The following is a 25,727-nucleotide window of genomic DNA, read 5'->3' as shown; positions in this document are numbered from 1 at the left end:
TCACAATTCTCTTCTCTGCTTTTTTTTTTTTTTTTTATACCTGCCTTCCCTGCAGGATGAAAAGTAGCTCTCATTCATGTGATAGCAAAACTTGCTTTTGCCTGTGCTACTGAGACTCTTTTAAGCTGACTCTCAATAATTTTTTTTTTCTCCTGTATATCTCTGAAGTGTCAATTGTCCCATCTGAAAGAGGTGGCAGGTGTCCAGAGTAACAAGAGATTTAACATCTGGATGGTCATGATGAGGAATGTTTTTACCGCTAGGCATCTTGTTGACTAGCAACTAGTCTTGTGATCTGGACTAATTGTCAGCAGTACAGGAGGCAAGCAGCTCTGTGTGGCTTTCACTGCATAAAATCATCCCACTAATCCCGCTTGCTTTCAATAAAATCTTTTTGTAGCTGAAGAGCTATTGAAAATGAATTCAGAAAGGAGTTCTCAGAAGCAAACTGTTCCTGTGGCTTCTTTCTATAAGTCCTGTAGTAAAATGGTTTGATTTCTACTTCAACAATTTGATTGCTTGCATCCAACTTTTTTTTTTTGTCAACTTTCTCTAAGAAAATCTGTTTCACTGTGCATGTGATTACCTGACTTTGTGATTTCTGTTATCCCTGGTGGACTACAGGGATGCCTAGGTTATTTGGGCATAGAAACAGCAACGTTTAAAGTTGATTCCTATAAAATAATGCAGTGTGCCTGTTGCAGGAATATGAGATCTGCCCTCTTCTGTTTTAAATCAATTTCACAGCCTTGATCCTTACTATTCAAGATGTCCCCAGACCCAGGATTTCTTAAGGGCTGGCTAATACTCTGGTGAAAGCTGTTGTCAATACCAGCAGGCTTTTAGCACAACTTCTCACAGTCATGTTAAAACTCATAATTTAATATACATGAAAACTGTAGTTTTAAAGCATTATGCAGGAACAGTCAGCAATAATAACTAGAAGAGTAATTCTATAACTGCTTCATACTTTGAGTAACAGTATTTCCAGGTATGTTATCTGTTACCTAATGAAAAAGTACTATTATAAGCAAGTTATTATAAGAAATTGAGTAGAGAAAGCAATGGATTAACTTACATTGCATGACTTAGCGATTTTTTTTTTTTTAAATCACTGTTAATAACTAGCTAGTAGATAACACTACTCATCACTGGAGAGGAAATTTAAATTGATATTAAGGATGTCAGAAAGCATGGAGGGACTGGCAACAGAAGAGTCTGCAAATTTGAGTGGAAAGAACAATGATTAAACACATCAAATTGAAATACAATTTTGTATGTTCCATAGATTGGATTCCTAATAATCCTCAGCAGTTTAATACTGACTTGTTATCATTCTTGCCCTGTGTCAGCATCTTTAACGGCAATGACAGTTGAAGCTGATGGGCAAATAAATCTTAAGTCTAAATAAGTGATACCTGAACTCTAAGTGAAAAGAGCTGGAGTAAACATGAACTGTACATAGCACCTGGAAAAGGACTTGAAAAATCATCTGTATGAAGAAGAAAGGTGACCAAAAAAAAAAAAAAAAAAGACAAATAATCTTCTCATGTAACCTGTGAATGATGATAGTAAAGCTGTAAGAAGCTTGATGAGTTGTCAAACTTATGTCAACTGAAGGTGCTTGTTCAGTGTTTGAAACTGTAGATTTTTCAATATCTAAACCATACACACAGTTGTTAATTACAGCTTACCTGGTGAATGTTCAAATTGAAAGTCCATCAAAGTATGGACAGATATCATAATGCCTTCAAAAGAGAAAGTCTTGGAAGTATTAGATGTGATAAATAGAGTAACTTACTACAAATGCTACACCTGGGTTCACCAAGTTATTATGGCTGAAGTTATCTAAAATAAGCTAACCTATGGCAAGACTGTTACTTCTGAACTTTTTGCATGTAGCAGGAAATGTGAAGTGCCATTAGGATCTAGGAATAAACCCTAATCCTTCACTGTTCTAGTGGAGAGGACTGGTTTGGATTCCAGTTCAAGTAGATGTAAGATGCAGCAAAATTTGTATCTGTTATGGGATACCTACACTAACCTAATTTGGGAACGTCTGTCTTGTAAAGAAAACTTGAATCCAGCATATTGATTTGTACCACTTCCAATGCCAAGTTTATGTTGCATGCGTTGTCTCAGTTTGAAAGATAAAATGTGATTGCCAACCTCTGAAAATGTCAGAGGTTCAACCTGGAGAAAATTGAACATTGGCTTTGACGTAGCAACTCGGTATAGCTGTCTTTGTCTTTTCTTGCAATTTATTCTGCTCTATTGTATTCAGGAAATCTTTTCTTCTGTCTTTTTCCTGCCTTCTTGGCCTTATGAGTAGGCTGCAGATCTTGGAAATAAGTACTTTAAAAAATAACAAAATTGTTTAGAAACAGTTTTTTGGAATACATGAGTGTACATAGATAATGTCTTGTCATATTTGCAATGAATCCACTGCATCAGTGCTGTAAGCTCTAAAGGATCAGCTACTTGTTTGCATGACAAGTTGTTCTTGCTCTTTTCAAAATAATCTATTATATCTGGTTTATATAACGTAATTTCTATTTAAGAGATGCATAGCAGGACACCACTAATGATCGATTCTGTTCAGCAGTCAAGAATGCATTCCCCTCCACTCAGCTTTTTAAAGCATTGGCCCTATAGAGGCACTCTGCTAATAATTAAAATGGAACGCAAACATTTTAATTTGGATTATTTTAGGCTATAAACTCTCCAAGGAAGGCAATTTCTATTAGTGGATCACCTGTTTCAAGGAGGATCCATCCTGCTGTTTCAAAATCAGGATCACACAGATCACAGAACTGTTAGTGCTACTTAAAATTATCTGTTCATATTAGTATTCTGAGATTTTGCTTTGAACAAGTAAAACTTTATCATGCTGTAATGGTAGAAACTGGAGTTTTCTATGCCAAATGTCTACCTCTGGGTAAAGGTTTTGGTTAATTAGAGTTGGGATTTTTTTGTTTGTGGAATTTTCATTTAAACTTAATCATCCCAGGAAATGAGGCTTAGTTTGTAGGGAAAAGAGGTCACTTTCCCTTGTTAAGTCTTGCTGTCATTTTGTTAAGGAGATCCAGAACTTGCCTATTTTTAAAGCAAAGTCCTGCAATTTCATGGGCAGAAAGGTGCGTGGGAGGAACCAAACAGACTAAACTACAAGCGGATACCAGAGTATTTTAACTATTGAAGTACTCACTTATGAATCTTGTCATAGAACAAAAGTTCCAAATCTTTATATTTTCTTCTTCTTCCAGGAAGCAGCTGTACAACCCCCTTGCAGGTTTGTTCTCTAGTGCTACTAGAGGGTAACACAGGTTACCCCATCCCAGGCAGTATCGGTTCTGATTCAGTGCGTTGCCTGTTCACATTTTAAGTTTTATTTGATTTGGGTGACTCAGACTACTTGATTTCAATTTCTAGCTTCTTCACAAAGACCTCATATTCAAAAAACTAAAATTGAATCTGGTATTCATAAAACATTTTCAGTAATAAGTGTGTATATTTCTTTGAGTACTACATTTTAAGATGCATTTATGTGGTGCTTGAATTTTGGACTGTAGGTCATTTGATATAACACAGATGCCAAGTGATTAAAAGGATCTTAACTTTATATGAACCTTCTCATCTTTGTTATCTATAGTGAGGTATAGAAGTTTGGAATCAGGAAGCTCCTCATTCTAGATGGGGAAAAAGCCTCTTTGTTTCCTTACTTAAATAAAAATGACAATGCGAAATCTGGTGTTACTTTTCTCCCAGGATGCAGATTCTGGTATACATGGAGAGGCTGAAGCAGGCAGGTCTCCATCCTTTGGATTCTCAGTAATAAACTTCAATCCTGAAGTATCAGGACTTAGAAGGTGTCTTTGCTGATCTTTGGCAGTCAAACTGTTACATCTTAGTTCGGGACTGCCTGTCCATTGGCGTGCTTCATCATCTGGACTTAAGTGGGTTATTTTGTTCCTTTGTTCAGTATTGAGAAACTTAATATATAGAAGATAACTCACTTGTTTCCTTTTCCCCCTCTCCTTGTGGTATTTTTAGGTTAGAGAATTAGGGTTTAACAACGAAAGAAAATAAAATTTTAATATCAACTGTGATGTATTATGGTGATAGTAATAGAAGTGTGTAGCATTGCTTACGTTATTTTAATAAGCTAGGAATGTTTTAGAAAGGACAAAGTCTAGAAAGTTTCTTTTTGCCAGTTTGGGATCCATATATGAACAAAGCCAGCAGAAGAACATCAGCCTCGACGTACTTAATGTATGTTCAATATTGGTATTTTGCAGTAAGCTGCTAATAAATTCTTCTATAGCCCAAATAATGTAATTTTTTAATGTTCCTTTTTTTGTTGTTTTCATGCAGGTTACCATGAAAGCCAAACAACTGAAGGATTCTGTTACATATACACCAGGTATGTGATACTAGATCCTCACTGACATGTATAAAAAGCACTGTATTTGGATTATAGTCATGCAAATACAGCGCATTTTGTACCTTTCGAGGTATGCTTTGCAGAGAGACTTTTGCAACCTTGCCTTACTTTGAACAAAGAACTCATGGGTGTTCTGAGGGAACATTTCCCTTTAGCTACATCCTCCCAGGCTTTCTTATTCAGTTTATTGTGGGTTTTGTTCGTTTGTTCAGGCTCTGTTGTGTTATGTTTGTTTATATCAGTGTGGTAATTTACTAATACTTCACACATACCAGATAAGCTCATAGTTGGCAAAGTTCATTGCTTCATAACAAGTACCTTGATTTCTTGATAAGCATTTTCCTTAAACTCTTAATCTAGAAGAGCTTTTTTCTCCTCTCTGCATTATTCCAGGTACCTTTTATTTGTGGGCAGTTCCCTGCTTGTTTGTGGTTTTATTTTTTTAGAAGTGTAACAACAATACTTCTAACAGGTATCATTAGGCTCTCCGAGCTTAAAACGCTGGCCCAGAATTCCAAGAACGTCAAAGTCAACGTGAATTTGCCGGACCACATAATCACCCAGCGAGAAAGGGAGGAGGAGGAGGAAGAGGGGAACTACAATCGTATCCCAGAGCAGATGGATGTCCAAACAGATCAAAAGGAGATCACTGCAAGTGAAACTAGACACCGCAAACGAAAAATTGTCAAAGCACCTGAAATAACTCTACCAGCAATGAAAGAGGTACCAGAAGAGAAGGGCAGAGGAAGACGCCAGAAGGATTTTGATAACACCGAGCAAGAGGAAGAGAGTGATGATGAGAGCAGAAAAAGAGAGAAAAGCCGTGCCCCAGAAGAACTGTGGACTCAAAATCAACAGAAACTTCTTGAAATGGCCTTGCAGCAGTATCCAAAGGGAACATCAGATCGCTGGGATAAAATAGCAAAATGTGTTCCTGGAAAAAACAAGGTATGCTTAGTTTTGTTTGAACTGTAGTATAAATTGGGGGGAAATATATTGTCTACCAGTTTATGATTACCTTATGAACTGAGGGTCCGTGCAGAAAGGTGAGGTCTTTACTTAGCCTATCAGTCCAGACATAATTAACCTAAAGAGCATTACTGTCATGTTTGTTGTTTTTATTTAAAACATATTTTCATTTAATTCGGTTTGTTTGATCTATTATAGAAAATGTTGAAATACCTCCTGTTTCATTTAAAATACCTACCTCTCCTCTGCCTTTCAGATCTTCAATTGCAGGACAAATTAGATTTTAAAACAAATCTTGATTCAAAGTTAGTAACCAAATGTTGATGAGCTGCTTTACTTATACTTTACAATACCTTTCTCAACCCATCTCAATGAACAAACAAAATAAGTAATCCATCTACAAGTGTTAAATGCTCAATAATCTATCTAATGTTCTTTTTTGTAAGTATAATCTTTTTAAAATAGCCATTTGTCATTGATATAGTTTGTCTGTGCTAGATTTCATAATAGTTGTGATAGCTTAGTTTGCTTGCTTCAGTCATTGTAGCTGCAGAAAACCCTAATTTTATTTGTGCCAAGCACAGTGTGAGAGAGCAGGAAATGTGGGTGGGGGATTTGAGTGTTTCTCTGGCCCTGAAGCTGTTCAGCAGTATCTGGTGTCAGTGGGTGCTATGTTAGTGACCATAAAGTCTTCTCTTACCCATCTGCAGAATAACTGGTCTGAAATAGGTGTTACAATACAACTGTTTAATAATTGCTTTTCCAGTCATTGTCAAGAAGTACTGGGCAACTGTTTTCTTGGGTTTGTGTGCTCTTTTAAGAGAGAAATTATCCATTAAGAAATGTAAATTGCAAGTTCATTTTTCAAATCTGCTCTTCACTAGACATAGATTCTCCCTCTGAAATTCAGTGCACTACTTTAAAAACAAAAACCAAAGCAAAACCAAAAAGACCCCCTAAAAACCCACACAACCCCCAGAACCTAGCTCTTCTTCTAGAATTGGGTAGCATGTAAAAAGTTAAAGCAGAACTAAAATACCAAACTTAATTAACACTGTTGTTTTTCCTTTTAGGAGGAGTGTATAGCAAGATACAAGTTGCTTGTTGAACTGGTACAAAAGAAAAAAATGGCTAAAAGCTGAATGCTCTGAGCCGAAGAGATGTAGCTGATCTTTGTCAAAATGGGGCTTTAAATCTCATGTGCAGGAAATTGCGTTTTTGTACCTCAGTATTTCTATACATCATGTGCCTTAGTAAAAGAAAATATTAATAAATCTTATACCATGTTACCTATTTTGTGTGTTGAAGAATGAAGGTGGATTTTTGTGTTGGAGAGCTGCTTATGCAGATGTGTGATAACAATGTCTTAAAAATTAGTGGACCTTCAGGGAAAACCTACACTGATAATTGCATACTGGAACTGGTAGGTTTACAGCCAATGAATATACAGAATATAAAGAATTTATATTTGTTTTGAAAGAGAGAATTGATCTGAAACTGTTAAGCAAGTATGAGAGTAATGGAACTCTGGACTCAGAATGTATTTTTTTTCTTGCATCTATAAATCCACGACCAAATTCTTATAAGCATGCCTGTTGCTACATGAAATGTTTAGTCATTCTAGCAATATTTTGAAATAAGTAGTATTTCTAATCTTAACTTTCACGTGCATTTATATGCACCTGCAGACCAACCCTGCAGACTCATACACAGTGTTAATTTGGTAAAGTTGAAATGGGTAAGAACATTAAAGGCCTTAATTTCTTAATTAGAAATTAAGATATAAAAGGCATATGCTTCATGACCAGTTTTGAAGTTCAGAATAGGACCTAAAAGCTAACATTATTGGGCTAAGAGTTCTCATATTGGGGGGGGGGGGGGGGGGGGGGAGGTTGTATACACTGGATTCAATATAGTTTGATTTTATATTTGAAGCCTAGGTAATAAGGATTGTTATTCCTTACTTGCTATTTTGTTTTTCATAATTTTGGAAAAGTTATACAAAGATTAAAATGCTGGAATAAAGGGTACTTAATGGACTGTAAATTTTATCAATAGATCACAGCAGTCACCATAGTCTTTTGGAAGAAATGCCTAGGACTTGCATTTTTTTTTAAAGAATTACTTACCACTGAAATTCTGATTTAATATCAGGATTCTAGCAAGTTTTGGGGCTTTAATTCAAAATTAAAATGAAAAATCACAGGATCATGTATCCAAACTCAAAATTGGAACTTGGTGGCTGAAAATCTCCATTAACTTTATGCCATTTACATGGTTGATTTTCCCCAGTAACTGCTTGCCAATTGTGTTGCTTCTGACAGATCAGCATTTCAACCAAATTTTACCCCATTCCCATAAAACTTTAAGGGAGCAGTATTTAGGGAAGATAAGTGTTCCATATGTGTTCCTTTACCAAGTGGAACATTTTGGGGTTTGGGTTTTTTTGGTCATATATAAAAAATCAACCTTAGTCAGTAGAAATAATGATATTATGGAAACTTTACTAGACACAAAGTAATGCATCTAAATTTTGTTTCATAGAGAATGTCACAGGTTAACTGCATTGGAAACAATGTATTTAGAAGCTGTACTATGATCTGTGTGTGCTAACTGATCAAATAGTACTTCTGTGCTACTAATGCACCTATGAAGGAAGAGCCTTAAGTGAGATCAAGTGAGGTATTTTCAAGAGATAGCAGGAAATCTTAACTTTGAAAAGGTATTAGTAATCCAGAACACTCCAAGACAGATGACTGTAGCTGTAAAGCAAGGTAACTGAAATGGTTAGGTGAATTGGTGAAAATTAACTTCGTGGAACATTGATGGGGCTGGGGTATAAGAACACTAGTGAATGGAGATTTATTTTTCATGAAAAAAATAGACTGGCAATTGGAATATTTCTGCTGTTTCAAAAAAGAAAGCAAGTAACAGGAGTGTATAGCCTGTGAGGATAAAAGAGTCATCTTTCCTTTCCATTCTGGATTTACAAAACTTTGCCTGGAATGGTGTTTGGTATATCACACTTCAAGGAAGGCGTAGACTATCCAGAAGAGAGCAAAGACAATGATCCAGAGCCTACAAAGCCTGATTTGCTAGGAAGGACAGAAGGAATTGTTGGTATTTGCTCTACATAAGAGAGAGAAAGAGGGAAATCTTCAAGTATGTAAAAGGGGAGGCTTGCACTTGTGTGATCTCTGCGTCTCCCTGATGCAATTAATACAGAACTGTTGCCTGTCTGTTGTGGCTACGAAGAATAATAATGGGCTCAGTTTGGAGCAAGAAATAGTTTAGATAGATATTGGGGGGAAAAAAAAAAAATCCAGTGGCAAATGTAGTAAGGTCTTGGGAGGACTTTGATACCTTTATCGTTGAAAATCCTTAAAAACTTACATGTGTAAGAGTACCTGCTTAAGACTTGCACATATCACTACTGTATGTGGCAATAATTATGTACTGCCTGCCCAACACCTTCAGCTTCTCCCTGCCCTGGACTTTCTGGATGGGGTCGAAGGAAGAAGGACGAGCACAACTTACCGGTAAGAAACTTTTTCTCTTTTTTTTTTGTTTGTAAGAACATTCACACTGAGAAACTGTAAGCAGTGCTCCTGACAGTTTATCTGAAGGAAGATCCTTAAGGATGGGCAAAGATTGTACATGCCATTGTCACACTTGTCAGGCTAAGTACCTGAAGCGATGGATCTCATTGTCTAATCACAGGTGCTGCTCATGCCTGGATGGAAGTGAATTGATGGACTGCATCCTTATTGCTTGAAGAATCAAGCTGCCTGAAAGTAGGGGCGAGCTGGCTGTGTAAGAGAAATGCATTGGCCTCTTCCACAGTGGAACTGCACCACGAATTGGTGGCAGTTGGGCCCACTGTCTCATCGTCAAGAACAGGGAAGGTTTTGCAACACACAGGTGGGTTATTTGGGCCTGGAAGGGTGTTTCACACTAGTAGTCTGGCAGTGTAGGTCCTGGGATGAGGAATGTGGTGAGTCAATGTCCAGCATCACTGGATCTAATCTCTGCAACAGAGATGCCCGTTTAGGAGGGATCCTTCATGTAGTGATGTAGTGAAAGCTTTGTCCAGGCCTTATCTGGTCTTCATGTTTGGTTCCTCAAGGGCCAAAGGAATTGGCCCAGCCTAAGCTTTAGCTTTTGTGTTTGGCTGCAGGGAGGACGGCAGTATGGGGTAAGAGTCCAAGATCTGTAGGGCCTCTCAGGGTCCTCTCCTGGGGGTGCTTGGTGTCTTCTGGATGATGAGACAACTGGCCTTTTTGGCAGTAGATCTAGCCTGTCATGACCGAGGTCAGATGTGATGCTTGTTCAAGGAGTGGTAAACTGTAGCCGGGCTTTGTTTTCTCACCGTTGTGGTATCCACCACCAAAGCTAGTTTTTCTAAAACTTTCTGTCCATGAAAGTCGAGGTCATGCTAGGCTTCAGATTTAAGCAGCTTCTTCCAACTTTCATTCTAACACGGAATGCAGATTTCATTTAAGTAATGTTAATACTTGCCTGCTAGCAAAGTATTTTTTCTTTCCTGGGCAGTTGTGAGCTGTAGCTCAAAGTGCCTTTTGCACTATAACTTTGTGCATGAAAAGGTTTCAGTCTCAGAGGGTCTATGCTGAAGCTTCTGTACTGTGACTTGCACCCAAATGAGTTGAAGCCGAGTCTCTTTTGAGCATCTTTGCACATCCCTGTTGATGGGATTAGGCAGAACGCTATGGAAAGGGGCTTTTGTGGCAGGCTAGCCAGGGAGGGCAGTGTTACTGTACAATACAGTCCAAATGCCAAGTTATAAAGGATCAGAATTTTATAAAATTATAGTCTGACAACTATACACAAGTGGATGAGTAGAACATGATTGAGATGCTATAAAGGTTAACAGTGCTCTAATTTAGACTAGGTTAGTTCTAGAAGACAGACTAATAGATGCTGTTCTGCACTGTCCTGCAGCTCTAAATGTTTGGACTGTATTAATTATTCTCAACTTTACAGCTGTCAGGGTATGAACTAATTAAAAAAAAAAACTGTTTCAAGGAAGATTTTGCAATGTGACCTTTTTATGAGATGACAATAGAAACACTGAGTGTTTGACCGACTGACTTTGAAAGAGCTGTCCTTTAGGCAGAACCAACAGTGAGATTTTTAGTGCAGCTTATTAAAAACAGGCACCAGAAAATCAGTCAGTTAAATGGCACACAATGCTATTGCTGGAAGAGTAGCTCCTGCTAACACAGCTTGAATGGCTAAAGTTAATAAAACCAGGGTTTGAGAAGTCATAGGCTGTCCAGAATTAGTTGGCTCCTGTAAGCCATAAGGTGTGTCAGTAAAGCTGGATTTCGGTGAAAAAAACCAGCAGAAATTTCAAAAGCCTGTTAACACAAAACTCTTCTGAAATGCAGCACATTTAGGCTGTGCTGCTCTTGTGACACTGAGCCCAGAGCAGTTCCCAACACATTTGAAGGTAGCTCAGTAACCAGTGACTTGGCTGCTTTGGCATTCCACAGGGAGGGCAGTATGGGCTTCTGCTGAACTGGTGCCAAATCAGCCACAGACCATCATCTTTGATGTCAGGATGCGCAAAATCATTGAAACAAGGTTGGTTTTGCCTGCATCTGGCCCTCTCACATGATGTCATTGCTTTCTTTAAAGGGCTAGTGAATTGGATTTTTGTTCAGATGTCAGAACTGTGCTTTTCATTATTTCCATGCTGTTGATTGTTGGTCCATCAGGACTGTGCCTATGGTAAAACATCCACTGCTGTCCTGGGCTTCTGGCACCAACCTCTTAACAAGCTGAGATTTTAAGAATGTCCCGAATTTGACATTTTCACTAGTATTTCCAACTTTGCCCCTTTCATGCTTCTCTGTGTCTTACCAGGAGACTGATACCAGAGTTTAGGCAGTCCCTCTCAAAGAAACACACAAGGAAAAGCAGGGCTTACCACTTTTACTGGTTTCTGTGGTACTGCTCCAATATGAGCAAGATGATGTCTACCAGATAAAGTTTTTGGCTTCAGCTTAGGTCCGTCAATAAAGCAGCAGTAACATAACCTTCGAGTCCATGACACCAGTGGAGGGGACACTCAGGATTCCCTGGAGGCATTGTGCTGGTGGGCATATTGGGCTTTTCTTCCCTCCACCTACAGGCCTAGCAGTAGGAAGTGTAACTAACTCTAGTGGCCCAGCACATATGTGCTATATACTCTCCCTTTTTAGCACTGACTAACAAATAGCCAATGCCCAACAGAGCCAGCAGAAAGATGGTACCTAGTTCTAGAGCTGATCTAGACAGTGTATAGGTTTAGTCAGTAGAAATACCTTGTCTTCTGAGCCTCTTCACCTCGTAGCATTAAAGAGTCATCAACTAACCCTAGAATGCAGGGAATTTTTTCTAGCCCTGATGACCAAGGAGCCACACAGCAGGTAGGTTAGTGATGGCCCTAGCTGTGCCAGATGACGTTTCACATTCCCCTGCTGTTCTGAGCTTGCTCATTTACCTTTCTTCTCTCAGGACTCCAGTTTTCCCCATTTGAAAATAAAACAAAAATACTCAGTCCTCAGGATTTGAGCAGATGGAGTAATATACAAATGGCCTAGGCCTATGGCAACACTATCCTCCTGCTGCTTGGTCCAAAAGCTAGTCTCAGCCCAAGGCTGCACCTGACTAGCAAGGGGCTAAAAAGGGCAAGGAAGCCATAATGCATCCCTTGTCTGCACAAACCTCACGTTTTATCTTCAAGTGACAGTACAGGAAGGGTCAAGTTCCTCCTTGCTGCCTGGGAAATAAAAGACCAGTTCAGCTATGTGTTTACCAACACTTCCATGGACAATAAGCCAAATTCCTGGAAAAAACATTGAGCTGGTGTTACAGAAAATACAGTACAAAAATTACAGCGACAACCAAAGGCCTCAATCACTTCAACACAGGCACCATGTAGATAAGGAACCCATCCCATCTCCACGGAGGTCTCTAAGTTGTTTCGAAATTAACTGGGGCCCTTAGAGAAACAGCTCATTCCTTCTCGGTAATTTCTCTCTGAAGGATGAAAGAAAAAACTCTGACATCAGACTATGGGTACAGGGCTGCAACTGGACATTTGCACCCAGTAAGCAAAAATGTCCCTGGACGGTATATTGCAGCCCTACTAGTGTCTTGTGAAAGCAAAAATTTACATGAGAAACATTTTTAAAAATTTGTTGTAATAAATTTTAGTGGCCATGTGCAACTGAAATCCTTCCTGTCATGTGATGTTAATAGAAATATTCAATTCTTCTACAAGACTCACTTTCACACAAGCAGTATACAACTATAAACATTATTAAAGTTTATTAACAAAAGCTTTGTACATATCTTTTCATACACTTGGAATTTTACATCTAGTCAAAATAACAGCACATTTCCATCTTACCTTTTGTACAAATTGTTACAGAATATCCACCAGTGGGTTGAGTAAGTAAAATAAACCACTGGTTTACTTTTGTAAAGTATCTACAAAAGTGATTTGTGACATTTTTTAAAAATTCCCCAGAACATATAAAAATAAATTATTTTTACTTTTCAATTAAATCTACTAATTAGAAATATTACAAATCAAAATATCAATGTTTTCTTATGAATTCTTCACAATACAAAACAGATTCACAAAACTTTATTTACAGAAATGAGGTAAGAACTGTGCAATGTTTAACTAAGAAACATATTGCAGAATTAACATGTTCTTCCAAATAAGTACACAGTGGAGGTCTAATTACAGCTGGGTCTTTTCCTCTAATAATTCCCACCTTAATATTGATTAGTGGTCATTACCCCCATTTAAACTATCCTTCACCATACTGCATAGACTCACGCCATGAAATCAGCTACTGTCAGAAGTGTCGTAACACAAGTTCACCCGTTTCAACCACCGGTAAATTTTAGTGGGAAATATTAACTCACTTTTTTGGTAATTTATTAGTGAAAAGTGACCCAGGTAACAATCTGCCTGAGCTATCTACAGTGGTATAAACACCTCTAGTAAAGGCAGAATAACAAGGCTGCTGGTGCAACACAGAATATTCCCGCTGCTAACAAGGACATGGCTAGTGCATGATCAGCTGTTTGCAGCCATTTCAACAAAATGGAGGTAGCAACAGGCACTTGGTTTAGGCCAAACACTACACATACTTCCTTCCAGTGTGGCCTTCTCATCTGGTAAGAAAACTTTGTCACTGGAACCAAACCGGTTCCTTTAAAAACCTCAGAACTCTAAAACCTACACCAAAATTAATAAACTTTGGATTCCATACTGTAATTCTTACTCAGGAAAAACTCCCACTATATAACAACAGGAATTTAAAGGAATAAAAAGTTCAGAAGTCGATTCCCTTATGAGTCAGGTTTCAAAACAGGTGCATAAAAAAAGAAACGACAAACATCGAGTCCCGGCTGCCATTACAAGCTTAGTCTAAAAGGATATATTGCAACTGCAGCAGAAGATCAGACTGGCTAGGGTTGGGGAGGGTTTGTTTTTTAAAACTACTGCTCTGAAACCAAAGTAACACATGATTGCAGACAGTTTACTAGCCTTTAAATTTATAAGATTAGGACTGAAGGGTCAAGTATATGTTTTTCTGTGGCTGAATTTGTACTTAGTACCATCATATCGACAAAATAATTATGGTTTGCAGAATTTTATCTGCTTCACAGTCTGAACCATTAAAAAGTACGTCCATTTTAGTGCAACAAGAAAGCAAATGAAAGCCTACCAAAAATATCCTTATGAAAATTATTAACCTTTTGCTGTGCAGTAGGAGTTCCTTGTTACATTTCTTCAATCTGCAGAAAGGAAAACTGCAGTTTGCAGCCAGATGAAGTGCTATAACAGCAGGACATGCAGTTCTCAAGTATCATTCAAACGTCAACTCTTCTCTGACGCAACTGGTCCAGTTTTATCGTTGAGCCTCTGTGTAAGAGAAAATACTTCTAAAAATCAGATTATAAAATACAGAGTTAAGTAAAATTAAATTCATACAAATGACAAAGCTGATGAGGCACATTTAACTAGAGCTATCTAAATAGTAACTTCTGCATTGTAAAGAATAATCATGTATTGTAGAATTAAAAAGTGGGAAAGGAAAGGAAAGAGTAATTAAAGGATGAGTCCTACACTGAAGCAGCTCATACTAAGGTCATCACACCTGGCATTAGAAAACACCAATTTTGCTTCCACTTTCATTCCAACAAGACTTGCTGTTCCTGGCTGTTGGCCTCTCCTTAGAACTGCGCGATGGTCAAGACAAATACCAGGTGACCTCTGCTACATTTTATCCACTGGAGAGGGCTGAAATCTATACTTCATCAGAATAAAAATACAATTTCCATTTTGCCCCGTCACAATTATCTTTCTTTCATAAATTGCTATAAAGCCATTTCCTGCAAGTACTGAACAGGACTGAGCAAAAAACCTCATCTCATTCACTGAGCATTCAGAAATGCTTGAAAACCTGTTCCAGCTGGAAATGAGATTAAAACATTCAAACTTTTGGCAAATAAAGAATGTACTAGAAGTTCTTTCTGGATTAAAATAGTTCAACAATCCAATGCAATCTGTCTCAATTCTAACCTTAACAGGGAAAAAAAAAAAAAAAAAAAGCAAAAGAAACATATTCCTAAGGGTTTTGTTGAAAAGATGTTCTGAGATTTCCTGGAATTGTTTAGAGCTAACTGTTATAAGAACAAAAACTAAAATTGTAACAGCGTATTTGTAAAATATACTAGTGCTGCCCAGTCACGCTGTCCAAACCTAGTAATAGCCATTTCAAAAAATTCAAAATAAGGTCACATATAGAATAATTTGTTCTGATGCAAACCAAATATAGGGTCTCAATTCCATTCACTACTAGTTTTTAGAAAATGAGGGGAGAGAAATTTTAAACATACTAGAACAAATTGTGAACATTTCTAAATGAAGGCAAGGCACTGAGCAAACCCCTGTGATAGAGCAGTGCTGGTCTGACAGTCAGTGACCAGGAAAGAACGTGATCCTACCGGAGTCCTGCAGTTTGCAGTGCAGTTGCAACATCACAACAACAGACCAAACTGGAAAGTGACAACAACCATGCACAAAGCTTAATAAAAGTAAACGCTTGTGTTTTAGAATGGAAGGGAGCTGTTTCCAGGAAAACTGTCTTGAAAATTCATCATTTATGTTTTGTGACTCACCTTATGTTTGGGAAGTACCACAAAAGCCCAGCTGCCCGAGTCCTCCACCACCGTGCCCCTAAAGTAGCCAAGGGCTTTGGGGGTGGGGAGCAGAGAGGGGACCAATATCTAGCCCCACACTCTTCGTGCCTGCTGTTGCAGACAAGCTTCCCTTTTTTCACTACCACTGCCATTTGATGTCTTCTCCAAAGAATACTGGAACTTTGTCTTCCTGCTCCACTCAGCCTTTGTTTTCACAAGTTCCACGTGCTCCTTCCTTTCTCATCCTCTCTTACCTTAATTGTATGACCCTTAGAGAATGAAGCCTATTCTCTGAATACTTGAAGAAAGAATTCCTGTCTTGGGGGTGGAGGTTATGGGCAAATGCTGAAGGCAATGGAACATCTTTGCCAGAAAAATCTGTCTTGTTTCCTTACCTGTCTAGGAAAGGCTTTAGTACTCTATCAAGCAAAGGAGTTGCTCAGCCTCCCCAGTATACAGCCTCATCTTCCCACACTAGAACCAGGATGGACATAGACCATTCTCCTAATACATATTTCACCTCCCAGCAACAGGCTCCTCATCTCTCAAGTCATCAACTAATCTCTGCAGCTCCACAGTGCCTGAGGCCTAGCCAGGACAAACTCTTCAAGTAAGGTGATAAAAGAAATGATCTACAAAATAGTGGACACAAAGTTGGGGAAGAAGGTTGGGGTGAGGAGGACTAGGCCTGCAGTTGTAATTACAAGAGGAAGGCATGGGTCACTGTACTGGTGTCCTGATCCGAGGAAACAGGAGTGTGCAGCAGACAGGTTAGGTGTAAGTGACTACAAGTTCACAGAGTTCTGAACCTCATTAAGTGCAGCCCAAGGCTCAAGAAAAATAAAATAAATAAAGAAAAAATCCACCATCCTTGAATTCTGAATACAGGCACATAACTTGCTGCTTATCTTTTAGTTACCTTATGGAGGTACTACGTTGAAAATGAGGTGAGAAATATACTTACTGTCACCTTCTGAGCTGCGTTATCTCCGTGAATTGTAAGGAATGGGTTGGTGGTAGCTGCATTAAGTGGTGAGGCCTGTGTGCCTGAAAGTAAGTTGTTTATGGGTATCTGTGCTCCTCCAGTAATCTGCAATTGCTGTACTTCAGACTGATGGTGTTGGTGGTGGTGATGTTGTTGCTGTACTAATTGATACAAAAGGGCCTGATGTTGTTCCTTGAATAATACGAGGACAGGGAGGAGGGGAAAAAAAAAATAAAAATCAAGAATTAGTTACTGAAAAATAGTTCCTCTCTGGGTTCTTGCTTATCCAAATCTTCAGTCAGTGCAACCCTTAACCTAATCCCAGCTAATCTAGGTTACTAATCAGGGAACTAATGAAGTTCCACAAGACTGTGGGAAAGGAAAGAAAGCGCCTATAAAATTTCCTGAAATCAGTAGCTACACAGAAGTTCAGCTAAGCCTGCTGGCTTCATCAGGCCTGTATCAGAAGAAACAGACCTGAGGAGAATATCAAACCATGTTTGTCAAAGTACTAAAACTACACAATTAACAACACAAATAGTTAAACCAGTAACCTAGTGGCCTATATGAACACTGCAAGGCAGAGCAAAGACAGTTCATGAGGTGATACCCAAAAATCTCTTCTAGAGTCCTAGTGGAATCGGAGAATAGCTTAGGATATTGTTAGAATCCATCCATGGTCCCAAACTCTGCTGCCCACAGCTGATGCTGAGAGACAAGCCACCATGTCCACATGGGACAAAATGGGACTGAAGGCTCTAGGCAACGATTCTTCTAGCAATACACACAGCCCAATAATATCCTGTCATTTGGCATGACGATCATCCAAAAAGGTTGAAGCAACTGAAAAGCTAAAAAATTATCAAAAAGTGTAATATCAAGTTAAACACATTTCTAGTATTTATATTAGGCTCAGGAGTTTATCCATGCCCTAGAATATAACAGAGGAATAAATCATAATTAACTGGAAACTTACTGATGTGAGTTGCTGGGTACTTAGTAATTGCTGAAATTGCTGGTGTTGTTGATGGAGTAGAAGTTGTCTCTGTTGGTCAGGAAGTAATCCTAGTCCCGAGGCACTGTAGGGTTTGACAGGGTAATACTGTAGTTTATATGAAAGTATGGGAGCTTTTTACTTCAGCTTTCCATTGAAACAAAGAAAAGATATATATGAACAGACAGTTCCTATTTAGCATTTTGATTGCATACTGTCAAATATTAAACAGTCTGTCTGTCCAGTTGCAGTTTTTGATACATACCTAGACATTACCACCACCACCACCCATCTCATTTATGCTGAGCAACAGTTACCTTGCCTGTAACCTAAGTCTACTACATGCACATTACTTTAAACTCAGATAACAATTACCATTTCTACTTTTTCAAATACTTTATACAGAAAGGCCACATTTTATAATGTAAGACAGCTCTTGCCAACCTTTAATATTTAGTTCATTAGCATTTACTTTGTCTTGTTTTCCTTCTAATTCTCATCTTTTGCTATATTCAAATCCTATCACTTTTGTCTATACCTTGTCTGTAATTTAGCAAACACATTCAGCCTTCAAGTGGGCCAACTGATGCTGCCATGGAATGAAGGAGGCTGCCTCTGCACTTGCCTACTACTTAGCTCCCAGTCCCTCTTTTCATGCCTACATAAAATTTTCTGCAGCTATTTAGAAAATTGGGCAGTGTCCTGGTTTCAGCTGGGATAGAGTTGACTTTCTTTCTAGTAGCTGGTATGGTGTTATGTTTTGGGTTCAGTATGAGAATATTGTTGGTAACACACTGATGGTTTCAGTTGTTGCTAAGTAGCGTTTAGACTAAGTCAAGGATTTTTCAGCTTCTCATGCCCAGCCAGCAAGAAGGTTGGAGGGGCACAAGAAGTTGGGAGGGAACACAGCCAGGACCCAAACTGACCAGAGGGGTATGTGACGTCATGCCCAGTATATAAACTGTATATAAGCATGCCGCCAGTATATAAACTGGGGGGAGTTGGCTTGGGAGGGATCCCTGCTTGGGAACTGGTCATCAGTCACCAAGTGGTGAGCAATTGCATCCTGCATCACTTGTTTTGTATATTCCAATTCTTTTATTATTATTGTCATTTTATTATTGTTATTATTATTTAATTCCTTCCTGTCCTATTAAACTGTTCTTATCTCAATGCACGAGTTTTACTTTTTTTTCCCTAATTCTCTCCCCCATCCCCCTGGGTGGGGGAGAGTGAGTGAACGGCTGCATGGTGCTTAGCTGCTGGCTGGGGCTAAACCACAACAGGCAGGGAACAGTTCCAGCTGACAAGTGGTCTGAAAATAAAGGGTTTCTTCACCTATGCCAGTTCACTGCAAGAACAACAGCATGAACAAGGGTGGGTTTGGAACAGAAGACCAGGAAGACAACTGGATTTATTCTTTCGGTACTACTGTTAGCTTTTACTAGTTTAAAACGCCCATTCAATTATTGTGTAGTTTCGTGATAGGTTTATCCTGCTATTGAAAGGTTAAGTATTTCCCTTTCAGCTGTACCTTTCTGTCCCCTCCCCTTGCTCTAGGTCTTGCACAATGAGCTGCATCTCATGGGAACTGAGCTGAAACCTAAGCCAATACAAAACACACTGAAAGATTATCTATTAATGTAGATGAGGTTATTGTGTGAATTCACAAGCACTAGTACCAGCAAGAAGGCGTGCATACGATGACCAACAAGATGACAGGATTGCCAGGTGTGATTGGTAGTATGGAATTAAATTAACTTAAATCAGCCACAAATCCACACAGTTAGGCTACAATCATTTAGCTCTTTAGGACATAGTATTTGCATATTGTAGTCCGGCTCTGTGATCACTTTGACATTTACTTTGTATCAACCAGCCAGTATGAAAATACCCATAGCATCACCATTCTCTACTGCTGGGACAGAGCAAGCAACGCACACTTTGTTTCATACTTCATTTGACGGCCTCAGTACTATGTGAAACACATGCTGGGCTACACTTACTAGCTCCTATAGGGAATGGGAAAACTATGTTTATGGGAAGTTTATGGGGCCACATGGGATCCACACTAAGGGTACTGAGGCAGCCAACAGAAGTGCTCACCAAGCCCTTTTTCATCATTTATCAGCAGTCGTGGCTAACCGGGGAGGTCCCTCTCGACTGGAGGTCAGCAAATGTGACGTCCATCTACAAGAAGGGCCAGAAGAAGGCTCTGGGGAACTACAGGCCTGTCAGACTGAGCTTGGTGCTGGGGAAGGTCATGGAGCAGATCATCCTGAGTGCCATCACACTGCATGTATAGGACAACCAGGTGATCAGGCCCAGTCAGCCTGGGTTTATGAAAGGCAGGTCCTGCTTGACCAACCTGATCTCCTTCTATGACAAGGTGACCTGCTTAGTGGATGAGGGGGATGCTGTGGATGTTGTCTACCTGGACTTCAGTAAAGCCTTTGACACCGTTTCCCACAGCATTCTCCTGGAGAAACTGGCTGCTCATGGCTTGGAGATGCATACGCTTTGCTGGGTAAAAAACTGGCTAATAGCATCCTGACTTGTATCAGAAATGGTGTGGCCAGCAGGACCAGGGCAGTGATCATTCCCCTGTACTCAGCACTGGTGAGGCAGCACCTCAAATCCTGTGTTCAGTTTTGGGCCCCTCACCACAGGAAAGACATTGAGGTGCTGGAGCGTGTCCAGAGAAGGGCAATGAAGCTGGTGAGGGGCCTGGAGCACAAGTCTTACAAGGAGCGGCTGAGGGAACTGGGGCTGTTTAGTCTGCAGAAAAGGAGGCTGAGGGGAGACCTTATCGCTCTCTACAACTACCTGAAAGGAGGCTGTAGCAAGGTGGGTGTTGTTCTCTTCTCCCAGGTAACAAGCGATGGGACAAGAGGAAATGACCAAGTTTTGCCAGGGGAGGTTTAGATTGGATATTAGGAAAAATTTCTTCACCGAAAGGGTTGTCAAGCATTGGAACAGGCTGCCCAGGGAAGTGGAGGAGTCACCATCCCTGGAAGTATTTAAAAGACATGTAGACATGGCACTCCAGGACATGGTTTAGTGGGACTTGGCAGTGTTAGGTGTACGGTTGGACTTGATGATCTTTAAGGACTTTTCCAACCTAAATGATTCTATGATTTCTCATCATCTACTTCACAACATTCATTACTATCACTTCTACTACTCTCCTGGTCCTCAAACCTCGTCAATGGTCTTTCTCCTTATCCAAAAAGTCAATTCTACTGACCCTTGTCCTGTGCAAGCCATTTTGCCTCTGATTATTCTTGCTGTGCTGTTTTTTCCCTTGTATTATATCCTTTTCTGAAACCGCATAATCAGAACTGCACATAATATTCCAGGTACGTACACACCAAAGATTTAACATGACAGAACACGAAATGGATAACACCGTTCTGTTTATTCCCCAATAACTGCTAGCAATATTTGATTGTTGATGAAAGCAGAGATGACACTTCACCTATCCAAGGAAACCCTTAGTTTTTTCTCCTGAGCTACCAACAGCAAAACTCAGACCTAACATAAGCTAGAACTGTGCATGTGTTTGACTTTCAAACGATGACACTCATCAATTAATTGAAATTCCTTAAAACAGCTTTAAATTCAATTGTATCAAAAATATTTGTAACAACTGCAAAAAATAAGTACCTTCAGTTTGACTAATATTACCATTATTTCCTTCTTCTCTTTACCTCACTTTTTCTGTATTCTTCTATACTGGAATGAATCTTCTCCACTGTTTTTTCATTCTTTTACCCCATTCTTTTTTTTTCCTATGTCATGTTTTACCTTTGCACTTCTTTTTTCTGCTGCTGTTCTCCTTTCTCTTTATCTGCTCTGCCTTCCTTCTTGCTCTGCCTTCCTTCTTGCTCTGCATTGGCACTTAAATGAAAATATCCTCAGCCAGCAGCTGAGATCTAAGTGTCTGGAAACAAAACCTAACTGCAGAAGACAAAATGCTGCAGCTCCTGGGCTTCCCAAAAGAGGCAGTTCTCTGGATTTCACCACAGAGCTTTCTCTAAACCAGATCAGCTTAGAATGTAAATTTAATCCTTTTTAGCTTCTCATTAAAAGGTATATGATCAGTCTGAAACTCTCCATCCTACAGTCTTCTCTGGTTGCGAGAATGTAAAGAAACAATCCTATCTTTTTCCTCAAATCACTTAATCTCCCGTTTGCTAGCAATCTGTATTAAGCCATCTTTTTCCCAGAAAAGGATCAACTATTTTTCTCTGCCAAATGAATGTAGGCTCTTTTACCTACAATTTGAAATTCCCCCAAACAGCAATGTGCAAATCAGTGTTTTCTCACCTCCCTATGTCCCACAGTTAAAGAGCTCACAGGAATAAGGACAATATGCATAAAGAAGTCTTCATGTATTGGTGAATAATCTAGCTATTCTTCAAATGAAACTGTCCAGATTCTGCAGCTTGGGAAGTTACTGTAAGTAGCAACTTACAGAACATCCGGGAAGTCTTTTAATTACAGAACAACACACAAAAGTTAGAAAGTAGAGCTGAGTTCTCATGTGGCTTTCCATTGTCTTGTGAATAATGATTTAAACCACCTCCAAACTTGATCACCACCATACAATCTAAGCAAGTTCAGAGAGCTCGCAATAGCATGACAGCAAACCTCCATGCCTGCCTATGCTTGTTACCAATACCTAGAGGCATTTAACATTAAAGAAATAGTCAGCTAGTTGCCACTGAAACAGCATTGAACTAAGAGTGGCAGGAACAAACAGTGCTCCATACAGTTTTAGAACCAATAATCTCAACCAGTAGAAAATACTTTCCCCTCCCCCCCCCCCCTTCATTCAAAGTCATCCCAGAGCCTCTTCACAACTTAGTTCCAGTAACAGAAGTTTTTTCATATTTTTCACTGAAGTGTAATGGAAGAAACAGGAATGAGGAATGTATGTGTCATTACTAAAATATTAGCACTGATTAGCATTAGTGCTTTCTCGGCCTGAACTTTTTTCCTCTAAATACACAATTAGAAATACTGAAAACTCACAGAAAACGGGGGCAATTGTGAAACACCTCAAAAGGAAGGGGGCCCAGCAAATCATCTGGATGAGCTCCATAAAGCAGAGAATTGTGTGAAAAGTGCACTTTAAAATTTAATATAAACATTAATTTTAAATTACTGTTATTGAGGGAGCAGTGCAGAAAAAACAGAAACAGAGAAATGGAAATGTTGGCAGAGTTGTGCATCATAAGCTTGTTGTAGCAGAAAACTGGGAATCATTGGAGTATTCCGGACTGCTAAAAGTCAGAATGAGGGCTTATAAACAGGATACTAGTTGCAGTATTCTGTGTGAACTGGAATAGCTTACTAATAGGCTACACACTCAAGAGCTATTAAAAAAAAAAAAAAAAACAAAAAAACAAACCCAAAATTTCTGCAATATAAAGAGTCAGAAATAAATAATCTGTGTATTAACAAAATCATATGAGAAAACAGCAGCACGACCAGTATATTTTGGCATTACCTGAAAGTGGACCGCATTATACAACTGGTTAATATTATGGATTTTGTCTAGTATTTCTCACTTTTCTTCACATTTCGTGTTTTCAGCAAACCTCTGATACTCAGAGAAGAAAACTTTCCATTAACGAAATGTCTTTTGTTTAACCTGTGATATTTTATTTTCATATATGATATAAAATATGAAAAAATATAACCTCCTCCATAAAAGTATAATAGCACATGAAAACAACAGGATACACTTTAAAGTATCAGGTTTTATGAGCCTATTGAAGCAATACCACAGAATGATATGGTACACAAATATTCAGGAGCTGCCAAACGAACAGCAAGGAAAGAAACTGGAAAAAAGCTACAAAACTAGGGATCCCTTGCATCATTACAATCACATATGCCTTTTTTGGTGGGTAATCCACCGTAATCTCCAAAAATAAACTCTACTTAAAGACAAGTAATCCACTCCCTATTTGCAGGCATTTCTTTCTACATAGAACTGTAGTTCTCCTTCCTAAGCGAGGACAATACAAGGGGTGGGGGGAAGGGGAGCAGGGAGAATGACTTAGCCCAGGCTCTGCTCCATCCCAAAATACTTCCAGACCAAGCAGTCCATTCCCCTCCCTGGAAAGCAGCTGTCTCCTTTTGTTACCCATTTGCCTTGCAGCTCAAGCAGCAGCAGTTTATGCTGCTGAGGATACCTGGTCTTGGGGAAGGGCTGTTACAAATACTCAAGCATGGATCTTTTTATGCATTTAAGGAAAAAAAAAAAAAAAAATAAATCCTTAGGAACACCACTTGAAAAACTAATTTTGTTGTCTTTGGAGTCAGATGCAGGGAACTGAAAACACCATGCAACTGTATTACTACTTTGGTTAGTTATGCCTATTACACCTTTAATTACATGACCATATACTGTTCTCCTTCTCCCCCTCCCCCCTCCTTACTGCAACAAATGGTAGCTTTTCCAGTGCTCCTTTAATCCTGGAAGAACAATTGGCAGGACAAAGAATATTGTTTTCTGAACTAAAAAAAGAGCTGAAGCACATTTACATAATTACATTTGTTTGGGAATGTGACTTGATTAAAAAAACAGGAATAAATGGACACTAGGATTCGCAAAAACTAAACAGAAAACATTTCTTCTTTAACTTGACTATTTGTGCTTCCATTAAATGCTTTCTTACTTTCATTCACAGATCAGGAGCAGAACCTAGTTTGGCAATTACAGGCTAAGAAAGAAACAGTACCTTTTGAATAAGACAGTTTAAAAATATAGCTAAACTAAAGAACAGCAGGCACTATCAGGAAAAACATAAAATCAGCAAATTCTTACCTGTTATTTAATGTGGTTGGCAGAGGATGCGTTGCATTGGGTGGCACAGTTGCATGAGTGAGAGGAGAAGGGTTCTGCGATATTGTTGCTGGGGTCTGAATTACCCCATTTAAAGCCCCTACAATTCCATTGATTGCCAGCTGGCTGGCTGGCAGTGCTCCAATTATTCCACCCACACCAGGCACTGCAGGAATGGTGGAGGTTACAGTCTGCATACCACTAGCTAGTGCCCCCACTGTCACACCATTGACCTGTTGAACTCCTGTGACTCCTGAGCCTTGCTGAGCTGGACTCTGCCCAGCAGGTGGTGGAGTGGAAAGAGCTGATGAACTGCTGGTGCTTTGTCCGCTGGAGGTTATCTCCTGGTGTAAAAACAAACAACAAAACCCCCTCAGCTGCATAAAATTTCACCTAACAGCACAATGCAAGGACTATGAGGAGTTAACTTGTAACAAGTTTAAGTTTAGAAGAAACAAATAAAAATTACCTGATTTAATACAGGAAGAGAATTGTCTGGTAAAAAACTGTTTCCCAGATGAGGGCTTTTACTGCTGTTCAAGGAATCAGTGCTAGGTGCTAAAGTAATTATTTCAAAAAAAACACACAGTGGTTAAATTTTTGTAACATGTAAAAAGATTCAGAATAATTACTTCAAAATAATGCCAAAGGTAAACACAGAAAATGTAAAGTCAACCTTAAAAATCATTGCTGAATAGTAGAATATTAACTACTTGGTGAATCAATAAATTCAAACAGATGTGCTCCAAACTGAAGTAAAAAAGAAACTGCACTGGAATAAGTAGTAATGTCTCATAAATCTTCCAACTGACTTTTAAACATTTAAACACATCAACAAATACTTAGTCGGTATTCATCCTACATGTATATGCATCTCCCATCAATGGCATATGTGGATGAAATAGATATTTCATATAAATACATGTTCGAATTACTTTGACACTTTAATACTCTCCTCTACTTACCTGCTTGTACTGGAAAGGCATGTACTTGATGAGAAGGGCTAGGATTTGAAGTTATTGTTGGAAAGGGCACCGAAAGCTGTGCATTGAGTAGCTGAAGCCGCTCCTTCTTAGCTGTTAGATTCTTTATCTGTTCTTCTAACCGCCTATTTTCAACCTGAAGTTGGTGTAATGATTTAAGCATTCCTAAAACTAAGGTAAAAATGCATATGTTATCTTTCATAACAACATTTAAAGACTTAATAACATCTTTATTTTTTTATTTCTGTGTTACAGTTTGAGAC

The 25,727-nt window shown here is 39.0% G+C and overlaps 2 protein-coding genes across 6 annotated transcripts in view; one reads left to right on the top strand and one right to left on the bottom strand.

Moving 5' to 3' along the window:
- DNAJC1 (DnaJ heat shock protein family (Hsp40) member C1) overlaps window positions 1-6,992 on the top strand; it is a 119,910-nt gene extending 112,918 nt beyond the window's left edge. Inside the window, exons 10-12 of the mRNA XM_049798208.1 lie at window positions 4,375-4,423; window positions 4,917-5,392; window positions 6,487-6,992. Of these exons, the coding sequence (XP_049654165.1) occupies window positions 4,375-4,423; window positions 4,917-5,392; window positions 6,487-6,555 (594 nt within the window). The 3' untranslated portion in view covers window positions 6,556-6,992. The remainder of the gene's footprint in view (window positions 1-4,374; window positions 4,424-4,916; window positions 5,393-6,486) is intronic.
- A 5,771-nt stretch (window positions 6,993-12,763) lies between these two features.
- The window catches only part of MLLT10 (MLLT10 histone lysine methyltransferase DOT1L cofactor), a 133,196-nt gene continuing 120,232 nt past the window's right edge, over window positions 12,764-25,727 (bottom strand). For 4 of the 5 annotated variants that reach the window (XM_049798200.1, XM_049798202.1, XM_049798198.1 and 1 more), the window contains 6 exons: window positions 25,447-25,635; window positions 24,951-25,039; window positions 24,464-24,825; window positions 17,605-17,707; window positions 16,608-16,820; window positions 12,764-14,380 (listed from right to left, as the gene is read on the bottom strand). In XM_049798200.1, coding sequence (XP_049654157.1) covers window positions 14,312-14,380; window positions 16,608-16,820; window positions 17,605-17,707; window positions 24,464-24,825; window positions 24,951-25,039; window positions 25,447-25,635 — 1,025 coding nt within the window. In that variant the 3' untranslated portion in view covers window positions 12,764-14,311. The remainder of the gene's footprint in view (window positions 14,381-16,607; window positions 16,821-17,604; window positions 17,708-24,463; window positions 24,826-24,950; window positions 25,040-25,446; window positions 25,636-25,727) is intronic. The other variant, XM_049798199.1, reaches the window with a different exon arrangement.

Source organism: Accipiter gentilis, chromosome 4, assembly GCF_929443795.1.
Source record: "Accipiter gentilis chromosome 4, bAccGen1.1, whole genome shotgun sequence".
Classification (NCBI taxonomy): domain Eukaryota; kingdom Metazoa; phylum Chordata; class Aves; order Accipitriformes; family Accipitridae; genus Astur; species Astur gentilis.
The sequence above is the reverse complement of the archived record's forward strand: the minus strand, read 5'-3'. Positions and strand labels throughout refer to the sequence as shown.